At 57.8% G+C, this 22,845-nt stretch overlaps 1 protein-coding gene across 1 annotated transcript in view; it reads left to right on the top strand.

Annotated features, from left to right (window-relative positions):
- The window catches only part of Ccdc187 (coiled-coil domain containing 187), a 50,557-nt gene extending 28,026 nt beyond the window's left edge, over positions 1 to 22,531 (top strand). Inside the window, exons 10-25 of the mRNA XM_042680890.1 lie at positions 1,640 to 1,731; positions 2,086 to 2,199; positions 4,019 to 4,122; positions 4,236 to 4,327; positions 7,540 to 7,690; positions 8,918 to 8,999; positions 9,564 to 9,701; positions 11,140 to 11,273; positions 13,208 to 13,335; positions 15,550 to 15,626; positions 15,813 to 16,099; positions 16,841 to 16,944; positions 17,855 to 17,955; positions 18,438 to 18,517; positions 19,030 to 19,106; positions 19,477 to 22,531. Coding sequence (XP_042536824.1) covers positions 1,640 to 1,731; positions 2,086 to 2,199; positions 4,019 to 4,122; positions 4,236 to 4,327; positions 7,540 to 7,690; positions 8,918 to 8,999; positions 9,564 to 9,701; positions 11,140 to 11,273; positions 13,208 to 13,335; positions 15,550 to 15,626; positions 15,813 to 16,099; positions 16,841 to 16,944; positions 17,855 to 17,955; positions 18,438 to 18,517; positions 19,030 to 19,106; positions 19,477 to 21,542 — 3,827 coding nt within the window. The 3' untranslated portion in view covers positions 21,543 to 22,531. The remainder of the gene's footprint in view (positions 1 to 1,639; positions 1,732 to 2,085; positions 2,200 to 4,018; positions 4,123 to 4,235; positions 4,328 to 7,539; positions 7,691 to 8,917; positions 9,000 to 9,563; positions 9,702 to 11,139; positions 11,274 to 13,207; positions 13,336 to 15,549; positions 15,627 to 15,812; positions 16,100 to 16,840; positions 16,945 to 17,854; positions 17,956 to 18,437; positions 18,518 to 19,029; positions 19,107 to 19,476) is intronic.
- The last annotated feature ends 314 nt before the right edge of the window (positions 22,532 to 22,845 follow it).

Here is a 22,845-nt window from a genome sequence, read left to right as displayed (position 1 = left end):
CTCCTCACACCTGAGCAGCTCACACCCAGCCCCTCCTCACACCTGAGCTGCTCACACCCAGCCCCTCCTCACACCTGAGCTGCTCACACCCAGCCCCTCCTCACACCTGAGCTGCTCACACCCAGCCCCTCCTCACACCTGAGCAGCTCACACCCAGCCCCTCCTCACACCTGAGCTGCTCATACCCAGCCCCTCCTCACACCTGAGCTGCTCACACCCAGCCCCTCCTCACACCTGAGCAGCTCACACCCAGCCCCTCCTCACACCTGAGCACGGGCCTAGCAGGGGCTGTTAAGGCAACTGTCATGACACTGCACGTTCCTGAGGCTAGCTCTTTAGGGTGGTGGATGGGGCTGAAATCTTGGGGTTCCTCACTGCGGAGTGAGAGGAGTTGGGGATGGAGGCCAGGGTCCCCCTGGGCAGGCTGCTCCTGCCCCGGGCTCAGGGAAACGCACCCCACAGCTCTGTGGAACCTGCCGGGGTGCTGAGGTGGGGAGAGGTCCTGGCGGCCCACTCAGGCCACATGGCAGGGAGGAGTAGGGGGTCTCGGGGTCCCATGCAGGCTGGGCCTGGAGCCCTCTGGGACTTCAGCCTCCCCTCCCCCCGGAAGGGCCATAAAAAGGACAGGCTTTTCTCTCCACGAAGGAATCATAGCTCAGAGCAGCCCAAGCCCAAACGGAAGAGCTTGCCATGGGTTTCTTATTGTACCAGGAAGGGGGACTTGGGGAGCACCCCGTGCTCAGCATGGGTCCTGTGCCCGGCTCTCCAGCAGTCCGCGCCGCTGCTGTTCCCCGTTTCGCTGTGCCCACTCTAAGAAGCCGAGCCCCAGAAGGAGCCCAGGCAGCTGGGAAGACGTGTTCTCGGGGCAGGCTCCGGTCCTGGGCCCCCTCTGCACCCCGAGGGCCCTGTCATCTGGACTACACAGGCCTTGCCTGGATGGACTGGCAATCCCGGGCCCTGGGCCTGGGGTGGGTGAGGAAGGAGGCGCGGGGCACATTTCAGCCCCCGCCCTGCCCCCTCGTGGAGGCCCCCGGGGCTGGAGAGCCAGCGGCAGCCAGCGCCAGGCCCTGGGGACCACCAGAAAGAGAGAAGACCCTCGCTAGCCTTCAATCTGAGGGGAGCCCTATCTGGGTCCTTCTGTATTGCCACACCCTCCTGGCTTGTCATGCTGGCAGTGACAAGAGCTGCCATTGCCAGGCATTTGAAGCCAGGTGAGCCATCTTGGAGCCCCACTCAGGGGAGCAGAGAAGTGTCACCAGAGGCTCCGGCTGGCCAGTGGCACCTGCCATGCACATGGCAGAGCTGAGGCTGGAGCCCAAGTCTGTGCGTGGCTCCTGCCTCCCCGGAGGAGGGCGATGCAGGGCAGTGTGGCCAGGGTGAGGTCGTGCCGGCCCGGCCGGGGAAGGCACATGGCAGAGGTCTGCACCCTCCCATCCAGCCGCGGGGCCGGGGCTTTTCCTGACGTGGCCCATGCCAGCACAGCCCCACCCAGGAGTCAGGCGCCTGCCCTCCTGGCCTCTGTGCCTCAGTTTCCTTGCAGGTGGAGAGGCTGCGTTAACCTGCTGCAGAGTGCTGAGGCTGCATGAGGAGACAGCCCGGGCATGCTCCCCGCCCTCAGCCGCCCCTCCTCCTGCTGCAGGTCAGCAGGAGCAGCGTCCTGAACACCCGCCCGGAGGCCGGTTCCTAGCCAAGCTGCGGCTCAAGTCCCGGAGCTTCCTCCAGTCCCTGAAGGTACGGCCCAACCCATCACACGAGGCTGAGGACTGCTGTGACCGCTTCAGGCCTCTCCTGTGTGGGGTGCTGAGCTAGCACAGCCTTTGCCTCCTGAGGCTAGCGGAAGACCCCGAAGTAGAGAACTGTAGGATTTGGAAGCTGGCCACTCCCATCCCCACAGGCTCCCCCTCCCCCCCACCACGGGACTTGGAGGTGGATCCCGAGCCTTCGGGCCTGGGTGGGGAAGCCCCAGGCAGGGAGAGGAGTGGGGTTGCCTGAAGGCCCTTCCCAGGCATGGGGCCTGCTGCGCAGGGGTCCTGCTCCCAGTGCAAATGGCTCCCTCTGCCAACCAGGAGGTGTGGATTTTTGCAGCTAGACCAGCGGAAGCAGGAGAAAGCTCTGAGCCTTCTACGGCAGCGGGCTGAACAGGAGGTCTGGGAAACGCAGATGGCGCTGGAAGGACTGCTCTTCAAACACCAGCTGGAGGTCAGGAGGCTGGCCCTCTGAGGCTCTAACCACCCTTCAAATCCCCCTTACCCGGCCCAGCCTGAGGCTCCGCCCAGCCCCAGGCCTGCCCTACCAGAGCACTGCCCAGCCCGAGGCCCCACCCACACCCAGGCCCCGCCCAGCCCAAGGCCTGCCCCACCAGAGCCCTGCCCAGCCTGAGGCCTGCCCAGCCTGAGACCCTTCTAAACTGGACACCTCTAAAGACCATTTGAACCCGTGAACCATCGGCCTTGCCCCTGCCCAAAAGCAAGGGCTGCATTGCATGATGGGCTTACTTAAGATCTCATCCCAAAGCAAAGCCTCTGAGTAGCCAGGTACCAGTGGCTCACATCTGTAATCCTAGCTACTTAGGAGGCTGAATCTGAGGGTTGCTGTTCAAAACCAGCCTAGGCAGGAAAGTCTGTGATAGTCTCAACTCCTGTTAACCAGCAAAGAGCCCGAAATGGAGCTGTGACTCAGGAGGCAGAGGGCTAGCCTTGGATGAGAAGTTAAGGGAGAGCCCAGGCCCTGAATTCAAGCCCTAGTACTGGCAGAAAGAATGAAGGAAGGAAAAAAGGGAGGGAGGAGGAGGGAAGGAAGAAAGAAGAGAAAGAACAAATAAAGACAGGAGAAAGGGAAGAAGGAATTAAGAGAAGAGGATGAGAGAAAGAAAGACAGCAAAGCCTCTGAGCAGAGACGGAACAGCTTGGTCACTTGTGTCCAGGAAGGACACAGAACTGGGTCACTAATGAGCATCTTGGCCTCCAGGCTTGTTCAGCACTGAGCTCCGTTCTCAGTGAGAGCCCAGAGCCCAGGCCTGAGCTGTGTACAACACACAAACCCCCCGCAGTCTCCAGCCATGCTGCACCGGCACTGAGGAACCCATCAGAGAGGCAGCTCTTGTAGCCCAGGGTGGCCCAGCACCTGCCCCAGCAGGGGATGGATGATGAATGAAATGACTGTGGCCGTGGCACACTGACCCATGATGGCTGTGAGCTGGCTGGCTGTCACAAGCTGAGAGAGGATCTTGCTTTGCAATGTCCATGATTCTGGGATGTTAGTGCCATCATGGCGCTTGAACTCTGGGCCTGGGCTCTGTCCCTGAGCTCTTCAGCTCAAGGCAAGTGCTCTACCACTTGAGCCACAGCACCACTCCCAGTTTTCTGTTGGTTAACTGGAGATAAGAGCTCAGTGACTTTCCTGTCCAGGCTGGCTTTGAACCACAATCCTCAGATCTCAGCCTCCTGAGTCGTTATGTTGACAGGCGTGAGCCACCAGTGCCAGGCCATGGCTTTTCTGTGTATGTGGTACTGAGGAATCAAACCCAGGGCTTCACGCATGCTAGGCAAGCACTCTACTAAGCCACCTTCCCAGCTCGCTTTAGGAGGTGTTTCCAAGACAGTATGATACCACAGGGAGTGTGTGTGTGTGTGTGTGTGTGTGTGTGTGTGTGTAAGGATTCTCAGACCAGAAAAGCAGAGACCTGTGACCAGCCTCCCTTTCCCTGTCCTGTCTTCTCCCATCACACACACTTGCTCCTCTTCTTCCTGCTGAGGATTTGAGCACCACACTGCTGTCCTGCAGCTGCTGTCAGGATGCAGACGTCCACGTTCCACACCTGGCCCTTGGTGCCCGCATGCCACCCGCCCCCTCCCGCCCTCAGCCCACCACACGCCTCTTGGTGCACTGGTCTTGCCTTGCCCACTGGGCATGCCGTCCCTGGGGCTGAACGCTAGCCACCAGCGAGCTCACAGCCTCCTCCCGGAAGCTGGCGTGGCCTCCCCCGCCCTGGGCAGCACCTGCCTCCTCATCCTCACAGGAACTGATGCAAAGACATTCAGCCCAGGCCAGCCCAGAAAAGGCTTTGACGCTGGAAGAACCGCAGCCCTGCGGGGGCTCAAAGCCTGTGACAGCTAGACCCAGGTGAGGTGTAGGGGAGGGATGGCCACCCCCTCCCGGGGCAGAGGAGGGGGAGGCGGGCAGCCCTCAGGTGCTGGCATGATGGCGCTGGTCTGGGCTGTCTTCTCCCCCAGCAGATCAGTGCCAGCCCGGGGCAGAGTTTCCAGGGCATCCTCCCAGAGTCCCGCGGCTACGCCTAGGAGCAGGGCAGGCTTGGCGCCATCTGCAGGTGAGTGTCTCGTGTGACCTGTGTGGGCAAAGGAAGGCTGTAAGGGCAGTGTAGAAAAGCCTCCAGGGGAGGGGGGCTAGCTATGTCATACTCCTGGGAGCTTGGTACCTGTGCCTTAAAGCACGTTTGTTGTGTGTGTGTTGGGGGGGGGGCGGTGTCAATCGTGGGCTTAAACTCTAGCTCTGGGTACTGTCCCTGGCGCTCCAGGCAAGCACTCTACCACTTGAGCCACTGGCGCCACTTTCATTTTCTGAGTGGTTTATTGGAGATAAGAGTCTCATGGACTTTTCTGCCTGGGCTGGCTTTGAACTACTGTCCTCAGATCTCAGCCTCCTAAGTAGCTAGGATGACAGGTGTGAGCCACCAGTGCCCAGATTAAAGCACGTATGAATGATTCCAGTTATGCCTAGACTTGAATTTCAGTCCAGACGGTTCCATGTGCTCTTAAAAAGAATGCATGATCTACAGGTGTTGCGGTAGTGGTTATATTGTTCATTGGACCCCGTTGGTTAATGGTATTATTTAAGTCTATGCTACCCTGTGGGGCTCTGCCTCCTGTTCCTATGCATTATTGAGCAGGGAAGTGAACTATCGCAGCTACTACTGCAGGTTTGTCTGGTTCTCCTTGAAGTTCTAGTTCCATCAGCACGTAAACACTTCAGGGCATGTTGTGTCCTTGAGGAACAATCCTCCCCATCCCTGCAAGGTGCTTCCCTACAAAGCCGGCTTGGACATTTGCAGTCTACTTGTAGAACACTCCAGTACCTCCCCACCTCCACCCCCAGTATTGAGGTTTGAACTCCGGGCCTTGTACTTCCAAAGTGGGCTTACCACTGAGTCACACCTCTAGCCCTGACTTTTGCTGGTCACTTTTCAGATTGCATCTTGCTTCCTGCCTGGACACATGCTTGGGTGTGATCACCTGGTTAGGCTTTCCAGTACCTTTCTTATGCCTGGGCTGGCCCCAAACCATGATCTCCACAATCTCAGCCTCCACAGCAGCTGGGATTCCAGGGGTGAGCCACTAGTGCCTGGCCCAGCCAAAGTCATGGAGGAAGTCCTTTCTCATCATATCCTCTCCCTTTCAGCCTGTTCCTATCTGAAGTGTTTCTTACAGGCAGCATTTGGTTGGATCTTTCTTCTTTTCCCTCCCTCCCTTTCCCTTTCCCTCCGCCACCCCCTCTTCTTCCTTCTCAATCTCTACCTTCTATTGATGTGCTTCTTTGATTCACATGGACCAGGACTGTCCCTATGCTTAGGGCTGAATTTTGCATTTGCTACGTGCATGTTGGTACTGGGAATTGAACTCAGGGCCTCAAGTTCTCATTTGGAATTTTTATTTGTTCATGGCTGGTACTCTATCACTTGAGTCACACTTGTATTTCTGGCTTTTTGCTGGTTAGTTCGAGATAACTCTCACAGACTCTTCTGCCTGGGCTGGCTTCACATTGCAAACCTCAGATCTCAGCCTCCTGAGTGGCTAGGATAACAGATGTGTCTACCAGTGCATGGCTCATTTTGACTTTCTTCTTCATATACTCTTTGCAAACCATTTAATCTGGATGGACTTTTAAAAAGTATAATTATTATTTTTAATTGTTACTATAAAGATGATGTATAGAGGGGTTACAGTTACATAAGTCAGGTAAAGAATAACTTCTTTTGTGGCAAAGTCACCCTGAGTACACTTTTAAAGACATCACTTATGGCTGAGGGTGTGGCTCAGTGGGAGAATATTCCCTAGTGAGTATTCCTAGTACGCAGGAACCCCTGGGTTCCATCCCTAGCATGATTTAAAAACAAAGCAAAACAATCCTATCCCTAATGTTTTCTGGCTTGCAGTATTCCACCTGTCACCATATCTTGGTTCATCTGTAGCATCTGCTCGCGCTGGCTGCTTTTGGTCTTTCTTACTATTTTGAGCAATTTAATATTAATAGTCTGTGCTGTGTTCTTTCTTGTTTCTTATTCTTGGATCTGTGGCTTTACCACTTTCTTCAATTTGGAAAACTTCCACCTCTTATTTCTTCAAATATGCTCACCTCTTCTCTCTCTTCTCCTTCAGAAACTCTGGTAACCAGTATATTCTGAAACTTGAAGCCCTGAGCTCTTTTCTGCTGCTAGCTATGTCTGACCTGCTATTTGTCCCATCCAGTATGTTTTCATCTCACATGTTTATGTTTTCATCTCATAAGAGTTCTATCTGGATCCTTTTCCTCCAGGACTCTATTTACCCTTCTAAGCATATGAAATAAAATACAGTTATAAAAACTTCCACTAGCCTTTGCTAATCCTGTCACCATGTCAAGCCTGGATTGGTTCAAATTGATCATTATCCTCATAGATGTTTTCCTGCTTCTTATTTTATCTACTGGACACTGTGAATTTTATCTTGCTACACATATATTTCTACATATATTCTTCTTTTGGTGACACTGGGGTTTGAACTCAGAGGTTTGCGTTTGCTAAATGGGTACTCTACCATTTTATGCAACACCTACAGCCCTTTTGTTCTCGTTGTTTTAGAGACAGTATCTCACTTTTTGCCTGGGCCAGCCTGGACTGTGACTCTGTTTATATTTGGTGCCATGGCGGTGATGATAGGCATGTACTACCCATTCTGATTCTCTTTAGTAAAAGGCAAAAGATTTATACGATCTGAAGAGAAACCAGAGTATCCATTCTGATTCTCTATTCAGTCAGTGCAAGCTGGCGTCATCTCTCCAGATTCAGTTCCACCTCTTCTACGCCAGGGTCTGCGGGGTTGGGGCTCCACCTGTTTTACCCCCATGCACTACAGCCTAGAAACTCCTAAGATGTTACAATTACAGGTCTTACTTCCATTGTGTCTGCCTATCAGTGTTGACTCTGCCAAGCTGTTTGCTGTTGGGTGTCTGGGAAAATGTCCTTTCCTATGTGTAAAATTCTAAGTTGTTTCAGATGGGATGTTGAATCCGAATCCAAATCCCTATTATCCTTTCCTGGAGGAAAGCAAAAATCCTTGGTGGGTTTTGTTTTTGTTTTGTGTTGTTTTTGTTTCTGTAGAGCAGTTACAAAAGAGCATAGGTCAGAAGCAAGATGTGGGCATCTGGGCTCTGCCGTCCTCTGTCCCCTGCTTGGTGCTGGACCTGGAAGTGTGCCCCTCGGGCCTCAGTCTCCCCTTCTGTGGGAGCAATGCAGGTGGTCTGCCATGGAAGCTCCTCTACTTCTAGCGCCCAAAGGCTTCAGGGTGGCCATGTTGGAGCAGAGCCTGCACGAAGAGGAGCTGCACGCCCGGCACCAGGCTTCGCTGCTGCGCCTGCGCGAGCTGGCGCTGGAGGAGAAGGAACGTACGGAGCTGGCCTGGCTGGACCACCAGAGAGGGTGAGCGCATGCGCAGGCCTGGCCCCGCCCCGGCAGCCACGCCCCTTCTGGTGGCCCCTGCGCACACACGCGTGCGCGCGCACACATACGTATACTATACTGATCCCAACAGTAGCAGCTGTCGAGAATGAGGTAAGATAGGAAAGAGCCCGGAATGAAAAACCCAAATCCCACCACTCACAGTCTCACGTCTCCAGACTTCTGTGCACGCTTTCCAGAGTCCTGTCAGCGTGTGAAATGCTCACCCGGCCCGAAACACGGCTCTTAGACCCGCAGCATGCACGCTCCTCACGTGACTTGCGTTTAAGGGGTCAAAGAAGCCTCTCCCCTACCTCACGCGTCCGCTGCAGGCGCCGTGGCGGCGAGGCCAGTGCACCACGCGCAGGCGCCGTGGCGGCGAGGCCAGTGCACCACGCGCAGGCGCCGTGGCGGCGAGGCCAGTGCACCACGCGCAGGCGCCGTGGCGGCGGGGGCCCGCCGCACCACGCGCAGGCGCCGTGGCGGCGCCTTCCCCTCCCCCTCCCCCCTCCCCCCCAACTCTACCTCGCGCAGGCGCCGTGGCGGCGGGGGCCCGCTGCACCACGCGCAGGCGCCGTGGCGGCGGGGGCCCGCTGCACCACGCGCAGGCGCCCTGGTGGCGCCTCCCCCCTCCCCCCAGCTCTACCTCGCGCAGGCGCCGTGGCCGCGGGGCCTTCCCTCAGCTTGTCTCCAGTAGCGGGGCCTGGTGGTTGTGTCTGTTTCTGCCACTGCTAACATCCAAGAGGCCATTTCCTTCCCGTGGCTTCTCAGACTGGAGCTTCCGTGTGGGTGAACACACATCGGAGGCCGCCGGGGGGCAGACTGGCCTGTGCAGGGTTGCCCGGTTCAAGTTCTCTCCCGGGCTCGCGCCCCCCTGGGGCCGGGGCGTGGGGTTGGGGGGCTCCCGTGACCTCTATGATCTCCAGCCTGGGCCGGGTCCAGGGCAGGAGGTACTGCCATTCACTGGCCTGTCTCCCTTAGACCCCAAAGTAGTGAGTGGCGAGTGGGCAGAGGGACAGCTTGGGCTGGGCCTGGGGGCGCCGGAGCCCTCCAGCTTCCTGGCTCCGGCTCTGACCTCCTGGTGCCCGCCTGGGGTGGGGGCTGGCTATCCCCGGAGCCCCCCGGTGCACAGGACTCGCCCTATCTGTGGCTCTCCATGCCCACCTCAAGATGGACTCCAGATGGACAGTAACACTCCACCTCCTCCAGGTGTCTGGAGATCAAGGGGGAGAAAACTGCTGAGCTGTCCGAGAGGAAACAGCAAGCCATCAGCAAGCTGGAGAAAGAGCGGGTAGGCATGGCTTGGGGGTAGCCACACACAGGCAGTGCTGCGGCCCTTGTTGGGGAGGGGGCAGCAGCAAGACACTCAGAGCCCTAGCCATCTTCCTCCATCCCACGACTCCCTGTGTCACCTGGGAGAATGCATGCCAGGGCAGACAGCTCCGCTCTGTGGAGTATGGCCTACAGCCCCGACTCCAAGCCAGGCTCAACCTCTTGCTGGCTGTAGACTCCCATCCTCAGTTCCCTGTCTGAACCTTAGGGTCCTTCCTGGGGCATGGGAGGGCTTAATCAAGGGATGAGTTGGAAAGATGGAGCCAGGCTCCAAACCTGGAGAAAGGGAAGCTGTGCTGGCCCCACCAGAACACTTGGGAGAAGAGCCCCTCAGCCGCCACCTTGCCTCCTGCCTGCCCCTTGTGCCAAGCACAGGGCATGTGGAGGAAAGGAGGGCCAGACGATGGGAGAGCTGGGGGGTCCCTCATGATCTTCACTGCCCCATAGCCCTTCTCTTTTTCCCATGTGAGCTCCTGCAGGTTGGGGATAATGCTAACTGATATTTCTCCTCTGGCTGGTTCAGAGGGAAGTCCGATACCTGAAAAACTGTTCCCTGGCCATGCACCAAGGCAGGAAGCAGCTCCTACAGCGTCAGAAAGCCATCCTGGAAGCACAGAGGTCTGTTGCCCATCTGCGGCAGGAGCTCCAGGCTCTGGCCCAGGTGGGCAGCGCACATAGAGGGCAGGACAAGGTCACCCACTGAGTGACCCCCAAGGAGTCCCCTACCTGGGTATCCTGGAGGAGGGACCAGATGCCTAGCCTTTGTGGAAGGTGCTTCATCCAGGCCAGGGCTGGAGCAAAAGGGATGAAAGGCATAGGCCCAGCTGGAGGGTGGCTGGGCTTCACTCCAGAGGGAGCAGAGGAGGCGCCGTGGCCTGTGACACGTTGGGACAGCCAGACATGGCAGAACAGGGCAGACACTGTGTCCTTGGAGCTGGCCTCCCCACAGCTGCCTCCCAAGAAAGAGTTGTATAAACAAGGAGAAGGGGGCGTTCCCAGGCACGATGTGCTCCCTGCACCAGAGCATGCTCTGTAAACTGGGAGATGGTGGTCCCCACCTTGAGAGCCAAAATGAGGATCAAAAGAACTGGACTTGGCTGGGTATGGTGACACAAAACTGTAATCCTAGTTTTACTTGGGAGACAGAGACCTGGAGGATCATGGTTCTAGCCGGCTCAGCCCCCCCACAAAAAATAAAAAGTTCATAGGACTTCATCTTGATCGATGTCTGGGTTCAGGGACATGTCTGTCATAGCTAGCAGCAGAATCTTGTTTTGTGGGAGCACAAATAGGATCATAGTACAGGCAAGCTCCTGGCATCAGTGTAAGAGCTTGTCTAAAAGGGCTGACAGAGTGGCTCAAATGGTAGGGCATCTAGAGTGTGAGGCCCTGAGTTTAAACCCAGTACTGCCAGAAAGAGGAGGAATGAAAGGCGGGAGGGAGGAGAAAGAGCTATATTCTCTAAAGCCCCTGCCCCTGCTGAGCACCAGTGGCTCACTCTTGTGAGATCTGTGGATTGTGGTGTGACACCAACCCAGACAGTAAAGTCTGAGAGACTCTTACCTCCAGTTAACCACAAAAAAAAGCCACAAGTAGAAGTGTGGCTCGGGCGATAGAACACCAGTCTTGAGTGAAAAAGCTAAGGGACGGTGCCCAGGCCCTGAGTTGGAGCCTCAGAACTAGCACGCACTAACATGCACACACACACACATCACCATCATCATAGCTGAGGTTGGGGATTTAGCTCAGTGGAAGAGTACTTCCCAGGTAAGTACTCAGCTCTGCAAAGAAAAAGGAAGAAAGAAGAAAGCACTTGACCACAGGCCCGCCTGCAAGAGAAGAGACCCTAGGCTGCATGGCTGGAGTCCCCAGGAGCTGGGCCGGCCCTGGGCAGGGACGTCCCCTCTAAGCTCCTTGTCTGTACCTGTCAGGGGGCACGCAGCCCCGACCAGGGCCCATGACCATTTCCAGTGGTGTCTGCTGGAATGTGGCAACAAGTAGCATGCAGGGCCAGGCTAATGGTGGCCCTGGGGTGGCTAAAGAAGCAAATAGGCCGCACGTGCTTGGCCCCTGCAGGCTGACTCGGTGTTCTTCCCCAGAGTCCCAGCGGCAGAGTCAAGGACGTCTTGAAGGGGAGCCCCAAGACAAGCCAGCAACCAAAGAGGGCACTGTGCCTCCTGCCACTGCCCGACCTCCAGCCTCCAAGGAGCCTCCAGAGCTCAGCGGCCACACAGTGAGTGGGTCCCGGTGGCCATGGGCCTGGTGCTTGACATCGCAAGTGTTCTGCGTGTTTGCTTGCTGCTGTGTAACTGAGCCCACTTCACCCACCCACCTACCCAGGCACATGCCGTGGGTGCCGGCTTCTACCAAGCAGCCCAGCGCTGCTCTGGTCCCAAAAGAAAAGGGCAGCCAATTCACTGGCTCTGGGCTAGCTGGAGTGTGTCTTCCGGAAGTCTCCTGGGGCTATTGTATGGGGTGTGGAGGGACAGAACAGTTAGACAGCCTGGCCCAGGGCAGCATATGGCATTCGCATGGCTGCCCCAGCCTCTGGGCACACATCCAGGGGTGGTTCCATGGCTAGCGGCATCTGGGCCCTTTCTACATCCTGGCCACGTGGCCCCTGGACTTGCTTCACAGCGAAAGAGAACTGGGCTCAGCAGGGCTGAGGCGCGGTGGGCTGTGTGTTCTGGGCCGGCTGTGTGAGCAGCAGGCTTTCTCCTTGGAGGCTTCCGGGCCAGAGCACCCACTGTGAGGTTGCTGCAGCAATGTTGGGGTGAAGCAGCTATGGAGGGCCCCCAGGAGTGTCCTCTCCACAGGCAGGGGTTCCCAGGGACCCAGGGCCTGCCCTGGGCTGGTCACCCCCACACATCAGCTCTTTTTTCCCCCTGTGGGACCTCTCTCTGCTCAGGAAGCCATGGGTTGCCCAGCCTCAGGCTGCCCACTGCCCTGGCTTCTCCCAGGGTGCTTTTCAGCATGACCTGCTGGGGCATTCTGGAGCTGGAGGCCAGCCGGTGGGCACACACGTGGTTGTGGGGCCAGGAGGAAGGGCTGGCCGGCCCTAGGCTTTTCTTGTCATTCCAGCGAAGCTCAGGATTGCCCCAAAGTTACAAAATAGAGGAGGACGGGACAGGACAGGACAGGAGTATCTTGGGGTTTCCTGTAGCCCAAGCAAGCAAGTGAGCAAGTAGCTTCTGACACCCTGCTGGGGATCACACACGGGGAAACAGGCAGACTTGGGTCATTTGTCCTGATGTGGGTGTACACCGGGGATCTGTGGCCCTGTGCCCCAAGTGTGTGCTGCAGGCAGGGAAAGAGGGATGAGCTACAAGGTCCCTGCCTGAGACCCAGGACCATCCCCCAGGCTTCTCAGGGTGATAAAGCTTGGGGGTCCTGTTCCTGTGTCACTAGACCCCGTTCTGCTCCCATGGCTGCCCTGAAGGCTGGGAGGGCGTCTGGCGGACAAGGTCTCCAGCTCTGTGCTGGCCTGGCCTCGGCGACAAGCCTGTGTCTGGGACACAATGATGTGGACCAGCTGCAGCCCGCAGCCGTACCCTCAAGGGCTTGGAAACATCTCCGGGCTGGCCATCCTCCTGTGAGCCCAGCTCCTCAGGCTAATGCTCGCTGCCCAGGGAGATGCTCTGGGGCCCAGGCAGGCTCTCAGCACTGACCTTGACCCAGAAGGGGCCTCACCACCATCCCGAGGCTGTGATGGGTGACCTCATGTTGCACTGGCATTGTGTCTCAGGAAAGAACAGAGGTGCCTAGAGCCTGGCAGCAGGCATGGGTGTGGCCTGCGGGGGCCCAGGCTCGGGTGGGGGCACGCTGTACACATGGGTGCTGCTCCACAGAATGAGAAGTGAGTCTCACCCAGAAACCTGCCCGAGCCTCTGCGGACAGGCAGGTGCCTCCCCAGCCCCCGCCCCTGCGAGCCCGGTCATGAGCCCCACAGCAGCCACTCTGTGGGGCCCAGGCTCTGCCCGGGAGGCACCCAGGCAGGAAAGGCCCAGAACCCTGTCTCCTGCTTGGCCACTGGCTTCAGCCAACCCATATGGGCCTTGAGGCTGTTCCTGGGAATGGGGGCGGGGGGGGGGTGTTGTGAGCAGAACTGGGCACCCTGGGCAGAGCTGCTGGGCGGACAGTCACGTCTCCCTCTGCTCTGCCTTGTAGGCCCCACTCTGAGCAACAGGCGACCCCGCCCCAGACAACGTGGGAGGCAGATGACCTAGAGCCAGGAGGGGAGGACACCCCCGAGGCCAGCAGCCCGCAGGTGAAGAGTGCCAAGCAGGCCAGCCAAGGTAGGTAGTGGGAGTGGCAGGGCCAGCCAAGCACACAGGCCATCTGTCCGTGGGCCTCAGCGTCCACTGCGTGATCAGACAGCCCTCCCTTCTGCCCGCCATGCCAGCTGTGTGGTGTGGACCCCTGGGCCTCCCTGTCTCCACCTGGGTGAACAGCGGGCCTTCCAGAAGGACAGTCCTCCCAGGCACTGCCTCTGAGAACAGGGCCTGGGCACCAGCCGGGAGCCACGCAGACACACTCTGCTGCCTGGGCGAAGGCTCTTGGCGGGGGCAGCCAGGCTTGGCCAGGCCCTGGCTGCCAGTCACCTGCAGGCCTGACGCTGTTGCCAGGCAGGGCCGGGCACACAGACCAGCCAGACCGCAGCACCTGGCTGCACCGGCTTCTGCCAAGGCGGAAGGAGGATTAGGCCCAGCCTGTCCTTGGACAGAAGCCAGGAGCACCTAGATAGGAACATGACGGGGTTAGAGTACAGGAACTGACGTGGCCCAGGCTGCCAGGTAGCCCACAGGGCTGGCTGGTTTGCCGGCTGTCCCGTGGGGGAATTGGTGAGGAACGTGGTCACGTCAGCCTGAGGGCCCCCTCCTGCCTGTTCTCCCTGCCCTGTCTCCCCTCTGAACAGCGACAGCTTGGGGTCGGGAGATGGGTGCCTTTCCTGAGGTTGCATGACAGAGGTCCACAAACTGGGTGGTTTAAGCAAAGATGCCTGCTCTCTGGAGGTGCCAGCACTCCCCGAGGCTCCAGAGGGGCCTTCCCGCTGCGGCCTGCTCTGATGGCTCAGGGGTCCCTCTGTCCTCCCATGGCTGTCTCTGCTCCTCTGTGTCTACCTCTTTACCTCATTTAGCTTTTTGAGCTGAAGGCTGGCTCTGTACCACTTGAGCCACACTTTTTTTTGCTGGTTAATTGGAGATTCAGTCTTTCAGATCTGTTTGCTCAGACTAGCATCTAACAGGGATTCTCAGATCTCAGCCTCTTGAGTAACTAAGGAGAACAGGCATGAGCCACTGTGTCAAGCTCCTCGCCTTCTTTTCTTTCTATTCTTGTTTATCATTTGGTGCCAGTCCTGGGGCTTGAACTCAGGGCCTGGACACTGTCTCTGAGCTTTTGTGCTCAAGGCTAGTGCTCTAGCCTTCAGCCATAGCATCATTTCTGGATTTTTGGTAGTAACTTAGAGATAAGAGTCTTCTGCTTTGAACCGTGATCCTCAGATATCAGTTTCTTGAGTATCTAGGATTACAGACGTGAGCCACTGATGCCTGGCTTCTCAGCTCTTTTAAGAGCCCAGTTGGGGCTAGGAAGGTGGCTCAGCGGTAGAGTGTTTGCCTTGCATGCATGAGGCCCTGGGTTCCATTCCTCAGCACCACATAAGCAGAAAAAGCCGGGAGTGGCGCTGTGGCTCAAGTGGTAGAGTGCTAGCCTTGAGCTGAAGAGCTGAGAGACAGCGCCCAGGCCCAGAGTTCAGGCCCCACAACTGACCAAAAAATAAAAATAAAAATGAGAGCCCAAGTTGATGGATTTAGAGCCAACCTAATTCCACAACTAACTCATCTAGAGATCCTCGACGTGATCGCAGCTGCCAGGATCTGTTTTCCTGTGAAGTCCGGTCCCCAGGTCTGTGGACGCGTCTTCTGCAGGATCATTCAGACAGGGTGTCTGCCTTAGGCATGCCTGCACGAGGGAGCCTCCCATGCTCAGCCTCAGGAGTCATTGCTCAGCCAGCTCTGCCCTGACAGGCACTGACCACCACCCTGCTGCCCAGCCTTGCTGTCCATTTACTTCCCCTTCCACCCACCAGGGTCTTGTCTCACAGCAGTGGGCTGGACTTAGAGAAGCCATGGCAGGCAGATAGACGTGGCACGTGGGTAGTGAATTGCAGGCATCTCCACAGCCCAGCTCACGGGACTCCTCTGGCCCCGGTGTGAACACTGGGCAGTCTTAGAGCCCTAGAACAGCCTGGCACACTTTGGGAGCACAGAGTGAAGCCTCTAAGACGCTGGCATCTGTGGATTAGGGAATCCGAAGGCATTCCAGAAGGGACAAAGGACAGGTGGGGCGATGGGGCCTCAGAAGTGGGCCCTGGGGTGCGTGGAGCTCTGGGGTCTGCGGAGGGAGGGGTGAGCGAGCAGCTGCACCGACGCTCCCCAGCCAGAGGTGACTCCAGGTCTGGAGACCCCGCCGGCTGGCTGGCGCCTGTGACTCTGGGTCATGTCTTCCAGCGCGGGAGGAGCAGCCTCGCGTCCCTCTGCACTCAAGTTCTCCGGACGTTGGACAGCTGCCAGGCCCGGACTTTCCCGTATGCAAGCCCCCAGCGAGCACTCGCCCCTAGCCTTGCCCGAGTGCGCCCACCTCCCATCGTGCCCGCCTGCAGCCTGGTCTTCCTGCAGATCCCGGACACCCTGCACCCTGCTCCCCTCACCCCTGCTCTGGCACTGTCTCTCCAGGCACGCCGCCTGACATTTTCCCTGTCTTGTCACTGCAGGCCATCCAGGCAGCAGGGAGGCCCCCAGCCCAGCTCAGGCCACAGGAGGCCAAGGACCTGCCCCCAGGTAAGCCCCCTGGAGACAGCCCGTGGGCCCCCCCAGTGAGGACCTGGCCAGCAGCATCCCCACCGTCTGGAAGATCCCGTCCAAGTCTGGTACCCAGCCACCAGGCAAGAACAGGGAGGCCCCCGAGGACAGCCGGAGACACTGAGCCCTGGTGGCCCCCCGCCCTGACCGCAGACCCCTTCACAGCCAGAAGAATGGCTGGCTCCGTTTGCTGTGAGAGGTGACACGGCCGCTCATCTAGAGAAATTAAAATTTATAACGTTTGAATTGCTTTACTCACAACTTGGTCTATCTGGAACATATGTATGTATATATATTTTTTCAGTAGTACTGAGGCCTTCTGCCGGCTAGGTAGGCACTCTACCAGTTAAACCATGCCTTTTTGTTTCTGCTTTAACTTGTTTTTGCCTGGGGCAGCTTGAACAACGATCCTCTTCTGTTTCTTGGATAGCTGGGACCACACTCATTTGCCTGTGCTGGGGTTAGTGAGGTGGACTTGTGTGTGCTAGTGAGGCGGGAGGGTCTCACAGACTCCCCTCCCCACCCTCCGCCAAGGAACAGCCTGAGTGGAACTGTGATCCTCCCAACACCTCTCCTCCACCCCCACCCCCACCCCATGTAGCTGGGATACATGCATGGCCCACATGCCCACCTTTTATCTGGAATGTGTTTTCTAAATGTTTGGAAATCAGCTTTGCTGGAAGAGTCTTCCTTAATTAATGCAAGGAAGGTTTTGCAGGAATCAAGTACTTCACTCCCTGCGATCCAAGGCTCAGATCTGCAGTGGATGGAGGAGCCCCGCTCATAGCTCGGGGGGCCGATCAGTGGCAGCTGGCTGGCAATGAGGGCTGCATAGTTCAGTCTTGGAGACCCTATCCCCAGCTCCCAGCTTTGGGTTCAGAAGCTCCCCCAGTCTCCACGGGCGGGAAGGAAGGACACTTTTCACTGGCTGGCTTCCCAGATGGGCACAGGCGGCTGCCGCCATAGACAGCCTAGTCCATTCAGCGTGGGAGAGTGAGTACCTGCTCCTGCACCGAGGAGGCCCAGACTGGGAGGAGCTCCCTGGTGGGCAGGCGTATTTCCGTGACCTCCCTTCCTGCGTCCTCCAATGTTTGGCCTGAAGTCTCTTTGCTGTCCATGCCCACGTGTGCTGGCCATCACGTGCCGAGGACCAGCCAGGGCCTACACCCCCCTCGGACCCTTGTGGACTGTTGAAGTGAGCACGCTCATGACACTCACCCTGTAGATGAGGTTGACTGAAACCTGAGACTCTGGAGCGATGGACCCTGGTCCCAGAGCTTGTTAATGACGGGTATGGGACCTGTCCAGGGGTCATCTGACCCAGCACTGGCTGTTTTGTGGCCAGAAGACAGTGCTTACAGGCTCTCCATGGTAACATCATCCTGGTCCTTCCTGAGAGCCCTCGGCACCTCCACCAATACCAGCATGTGGACGAGAGCTTTAGCATGGAGCTCTGGTGGCCTTGGGGCTCGGGTCCCAGCCCCCAGCCAGGAGCTCAGATGTGGGGTGGTAGTGTACCACGAGGAGGCTCTGTGGCCTCTTTGTTCCTGCTTTGCTGAGGGGACACAGCTGTGCTGTGGGTGACCTGGCTTATCTGATCCTCCCCTTCCTGGTCTACCAGGTCCTCCAGCTGTGTCTGAAGTGGTCAGTAAGGAAAGGTCAGGGAAAGAGGCGGGTCCAACAAGAGTTCAGCCACCTGCAAGAGGGTCCCCAGATGAAGGTGCTTTCTTAGGCACTTCTTCCAGGGTCTTCCCCTCACCATCCAATACAGTCATCTTAGGAGCAAATAACCACGTGCTTTACCTCCCCAAACTAACCGTGCGCCAAGCAAGTCTTGTGTCCATTTTGAATCCTCAGACTTCTTCCAGGTAGCTTTGGAGTTCCCAAAGGCTGCTTCCTGGGCCTCCAGCCTTTGTCTGTGTCGGCCAGCGTTGACAGCCCCTTTGCCTCGCAGGAGACCCCGCCACCAAGCCCCGCCCCTCCTCAGCGGATGGCTATGCTAGAGGCTTCCATGGACAGAGCAGAGAGGGACCTCATGGTCCCCAGGAAGCCAGTGTGAGTCCACTGCAGTGGCAGGGGGTCCCTGAGGACCCTCCCTGGGGCTCATGTGGTTCTGAGGGGTGCTGGTTCTCTGGGCTTCACCTGGGTTCAACACCTGGACAGAGATGGTCTTTTCTGTGGTGGAGGAGGGTCTGCAGAGGGCTATGTACACAGCCCACAGCTCTATTTCGGGAGATTATGTGTGGGTTTGCTCAAGGCTGTTATTCTACCACTTGAGCCATAACTCCACTTCAAGGATATTTTGCTGGTGATTGGAGGTAGAGTCTCACAGACTTTCCATGCTGGCTGTGATCCTCTAGACCTCAGCCTCCTGAATAGCTAGGATTCCCTGGTGAGCCTCCAGCCCCCAGCAGGAGATGGTCTCGGCTCCTCCATGATGGTCCTGGGAGGCACTGGGGTGCGATGCCCAGCTGAGAGCATGGGCAGCCCCGCAGCAGCCCACCCCATGTGTCATTTTAACTCTGTGTTTCCAGCAGGTGGCTGAAGTGGTGGATGTTGCCAGAAGCCCTCAGTGGGACACCCAGGAAAGACAGAGCTGGCAGTCAGGGAAGCAGAGGTGTGGGACCTGGAAGGGTGGGGCCTGAGGCACAAGACTCCCCACCCCTCCCTGCTGAGACCCTTCCCTCCTTTGTCTGGGCCCCTTGTGTACCCTGCTTCCTGAGTTTGACACCCTCCTGCCCCTTGTACCAGTTTGCAAACAATGGTATTGCCCAGTGAGTGGACCCAAGGTGTGTGTGGGGGCACCCTGCCATAGAGCACCGCCTCCTGATCCCACTGGGAGGGACTGTCCCCATCTGTACCAGAGGGGGGGGGGTGTAACGTGGGGGGGGGGGGGAAGGAGGAAGGGGAAGAGGAGGGACCCTGGAAGGGGCCCTGAGGTCAGACACCTACCAAAGGCAGCAGCTCTGGGCCTGTGTGCTGCTGGTCAGCCAGATGGTACGGGTGATGGGCAGGGCCGTGTGAGGTCGTAGATGCCCTGCAGTTCCTGACCGAGAGCCCTGGTGTGTGGCTGGGGGCAGGCTCCCTGACACGCTGCCCCTCACACGGTGTCTACCTCTGTGCTTGCAGGGTGGAGGCCTGGCAGCAGGAAGACCCCAGCACCCCTTCCGTCTGTGGGGAAGCCTCCCCGCCCGCTGCCTGCCCAGGTGATGCGCTCACTGCTCCGGGCCTTCCAGGGCTCACTCGGCGACTGTCACATCCCCATTTAAGGGGCATTCCAGGCCAGGTGCTAAGTCAGAGGCAGGACATAGGCCAGCCTTCCTACCTCTGGGAGCCAGGTGGGAGGCGAAGGCCACAGCCCCATTCTGGGAGAACCACCCACTGGCTGGAGTCAGAGGCCAACTGCACTAGCGTCTCTGCCCTCCTCCTGCCTCTGTTGGGGTCTTTCTGCTTGAGAGGCACTGGGCGTGGGGGGCAGTGGGGTGAGGCAGGAGGGCAGAGGCCCAGGCTGCTTGAGGGGTGGGGTCTGCAGTGCCAGGTGTACCAGCAATGCCCCAAACTGCCCTGTGTCTGCAGCTCCTGCAGCCTCAGAAGAGGAGGCGCCACCCGCCGCCCCGGGCCCAGGCAGCTTCCTGCCCGAGCTTACTGCCGCCTTGGATCTGCCGTCTCCCTCCTCCTCTGTGGGTTCTGCCAGTAGCCTGAGCTGTTCGTCTCTCCAGGAGTTTGAGAAGGTCACAGCCACCAGGGTCCAGCTTTCTGACAGCTCCCCCTCTCCGGCCAGCGCGGAGGCTGAGATCAGCCCAGGCGCAGGCTCCAGTGGCTCTGGAGAGTTCTTTGCTCTGGACTCACAGGAGTTTGGCTGGCCTTTGTCCTGTGATCTTCACCAGGAGCATCCTTCTCCAGGTGCTGCTCCTGGAGACAAGGGACAGGTGTCCTGGCAGAGGGCCGAGGGCAGGGGCGTCGGGTCCCCGTGCAGCTCCACCGAGGAAGCCGCTGAGGCGGAAGGTCCAGGGCCCGAGTGCCTCCTCCATGCAGGCCAGCCTCCGCCTTCCCCAGAGAGCCCCTCCCCAGGGTCGGGGTCAGAGCTGTCGGAGGTCTCCAGCAGGATCTGGGAGGAGGACAGTGACGGGAGGCCAGCAGGACCCAGCCCTGGGGCTGAGCTGGCATCAGGAAGCCCCCATCCCGCAGACGGCTCCTCCAGCCCTGAAAACAATAGAGAGCCCTATGTGGCTTGCTCCTCCCCAGGCCCTGGGAGTAGACAGGAAGCTTCCAGAACCAGCAAGAGCCTGACCAGTAGATCGCATATGGAGAAAACCAAGCAGGCAAGCCCTGAGGCCCAACCCCCTTCCACCAGTGACTTAGAGCTGTCACTGTCCTGTCCCTCGGGGACCTCCACATGGCAAGGGGAGGGAGGCCTTGGGGCAGAGGCCACTCTTCCCCAGGCCTCCCTCGGCCACAGCGAGGGGTTCCTGAATGCTGGCCTGTGCCTGCCCACTGAGAGCATGCCCCTCCGGGCCTTGCCTGAGCCCCAGGTCCCCACAACTCTACTGGCCCCTCCTGAGGCCACCCCAACAGTCCAGGCACCTGGGTGGGGGGACGGCGGTGGCCCCCTTGTCCTGGAGAAAGCCGGTCCCCCGGGTGCCAGTGGCTTCCTGCCTGAGATCCTGTCTCCTGTGGATGAGCAGCTGTCCTACGGCAGTGGGGACCTCCCGTCCTCCGCCCATATCCCTGCGCTGCCTCCCAGCCCCGCAGCAAAGAGTGACGTGGAGGGGACCATCAGCTCAGACTTCCCCTCCCCGCCAGAGGAGGCCATGTTTCCCAGCTCCCTGGCCGACCTGGAGGAGGACAGCGACAGCTCCGCGGACGGCTTGCCCTCCTCCTCTTCCCAGGAGGCTCTGGAGGAGGCCCTGGCCCTGGGGCCCCAGGAAGCTGAGTTCTGCCTTGGTGGTCAACTGAGCGGGTCTGGCTCGCTAACAGGGAGTCCAGCTGCCCCCAGCCAGGGGTCTGAGCGTGTGCACTGGCCCACACCCCCTTTGAGCGGGGATAGAGGCAGTACTTGTGGGGGGGTCCCAAGGCCAGCAAAGTCCCCGACAGCGTTCCGGATGGGTTGTGGGGGGAGGGAGGGTCTGGCAAGGCCATTGGTGGCTAACCCCGAGGGGGAGCCCCAGCTCACAGGCACGCGATCTAGCACCCAGCATGAGCCCCAGCTTTCTGTTCGGGACTTGGGACTCAATGCTGGTTCAACCCTGGACAGGTCCTTGGGAAATGTGGGCCAGTCCAAGAAAGGGGTACAGTGTTTTGAGGGTGCCGAGGACCAGCATGGGTCAGAGGACCTCTTAGACAGAAGGGCCCCTGAGTCCCTACACCCCTGGCCTGCAGCTCCTCCCCCAGGCCCCGTGCTGCTGGTGGCCGAGGGCCAGGTTGGGTCCCTGCAGCATGCCGGTGAGGATGGTGAGGGAGGCCTGAGCCGCCAGGCCGACGACCAGCCCAGGCTCCAGGGTTTCCTGGGCAGAGACAGAGACACTGACCCTGCCTCAGGCACAGAGAGGGTAGTAGACTTGGTGTCCACCCAGCTCAGCAGGAGGATTCTGTGTGTCTCCCTGGCTGCAATTTCAGGGCTAAACCCCCAGGACAGTGCCTAGGGGCATGTTCTGTGCCAACAGGGACTCACCCTTGAGAGGCGTTGTGTGTGAGGACCTTGGGTGTCACAGGGTGGGCAGGTCCTGCTGAATGGCCCTCTGCAGCCAGCTGTACAGGATGGTCATCTGACTCCTTCAAACCACTGTAGAGGCTTTGTGGTACCCCTCACCATCAGAGAGCTGCTTTGTCTTTAAGCATCTCAGCTGACAGCACCTTAGAGCTCGTACGAGAAACCAGCTTAGAGTCCTTGGGATGGACCATGCTTTGTATAACCAGTTTTCTGGCTGGCTTGCTTTAAGAATCTCAGGAAAACTCATCAAAAAGCAGGAAATGGAGCTCTGGCTCAAGAGGTAGAGCACTAGCCTTGAGCACAGAGCTCAGGGACAGCACCCAGACCCTGAGTTCAAGCCCTAAGACTGGCACAAAAGCAAAAAGCATCCCAGTGTGATGTAGCTTGTTCCAGAAGCCAGCCCACAGTCCTCTGAACGGACCACACTTGGTAGCGCCTGTTTCGGTAGTCTTGTGATTTCTGTTCTGAATTGTATCTTGTATGCTGGGGAACATGACTTCTAAGCAAGCCCCTGCAATCCTTTGTGACCCAGGGAGCAGCCTTCAGTTTGCCTTCTGATTCCAAGGCAGCTAAGATTTCCTGAGATGAGGACTACATACATGCCTGGACCTTTTAGAGGCTTTGTATTGTGTCCCAAAGTGGTATGTATGCGTATATGTGTTGTATGTATGTATACACATGTACATGAGTATGTTATGTGTGCATATATCATCTGTCATTCATCTGTATCTAGCTTTCATTGACCATCAATCATTTACCATCCATCCAATTGGCTTATTTTTTAAAGCAATTTATTTATTTAAATCACTAAAAAGTAAGTTCATGAATAATTTGTACCAGTGGCATCAACTTATATTAAAAAGGCAGGATAAATATACAGTTTAGCAGCTGAAAAAGATACATTAAAAATCCTCTTGAAAACATAGAGTTTGGTTTTATGTATCAGAAATTTAAAAATCTAAAACCCACTTGAATAAATATTTTAAAATATGAAGAAATTGTCTTCAGGGCTGGGAAGGTGGCTCAGTGGTAGAGTGCTTGCCTTGCATGCATGAGGCCCTGGGTTCCATTCCTCAGCACCACATAAGCAAAAAGAAAAAAGCCAGAAGTGGCGCTGTGGCTCAAGTGGTAGAGCGCTAGCCTTGAGCTGAAGAGCTGAGGTACAGTGCCCAGGCCCAGAGTTCAGGCTCCACAGCCGGACCCCCCAAAAAAAAAATTGTCTTCAGAAAATTTTT

The sequence above is a fragment of the Dipodomys spectabilis genome, unplaced genomic scaffold, assembly GCF_019054845.1.
Source record: "Dipodomys spectabilis isolate Male_0828 unplaced genomic scaffold, ASM1905484v1 ptg000067l, whole genome shotgun sequence".
Taxonomy (NCBI): Eukaryota; Metazoa; Chordata; class Mammalia; order Rodentia; family Heteromyidae; genus Dipodomys; species Dipodomys spectabilis.
The sequence above is the reverse complement of the archived record's forward strand: the minus strand, read 5'-3'. Positions and strand labels throughout refer to the sequence as shown.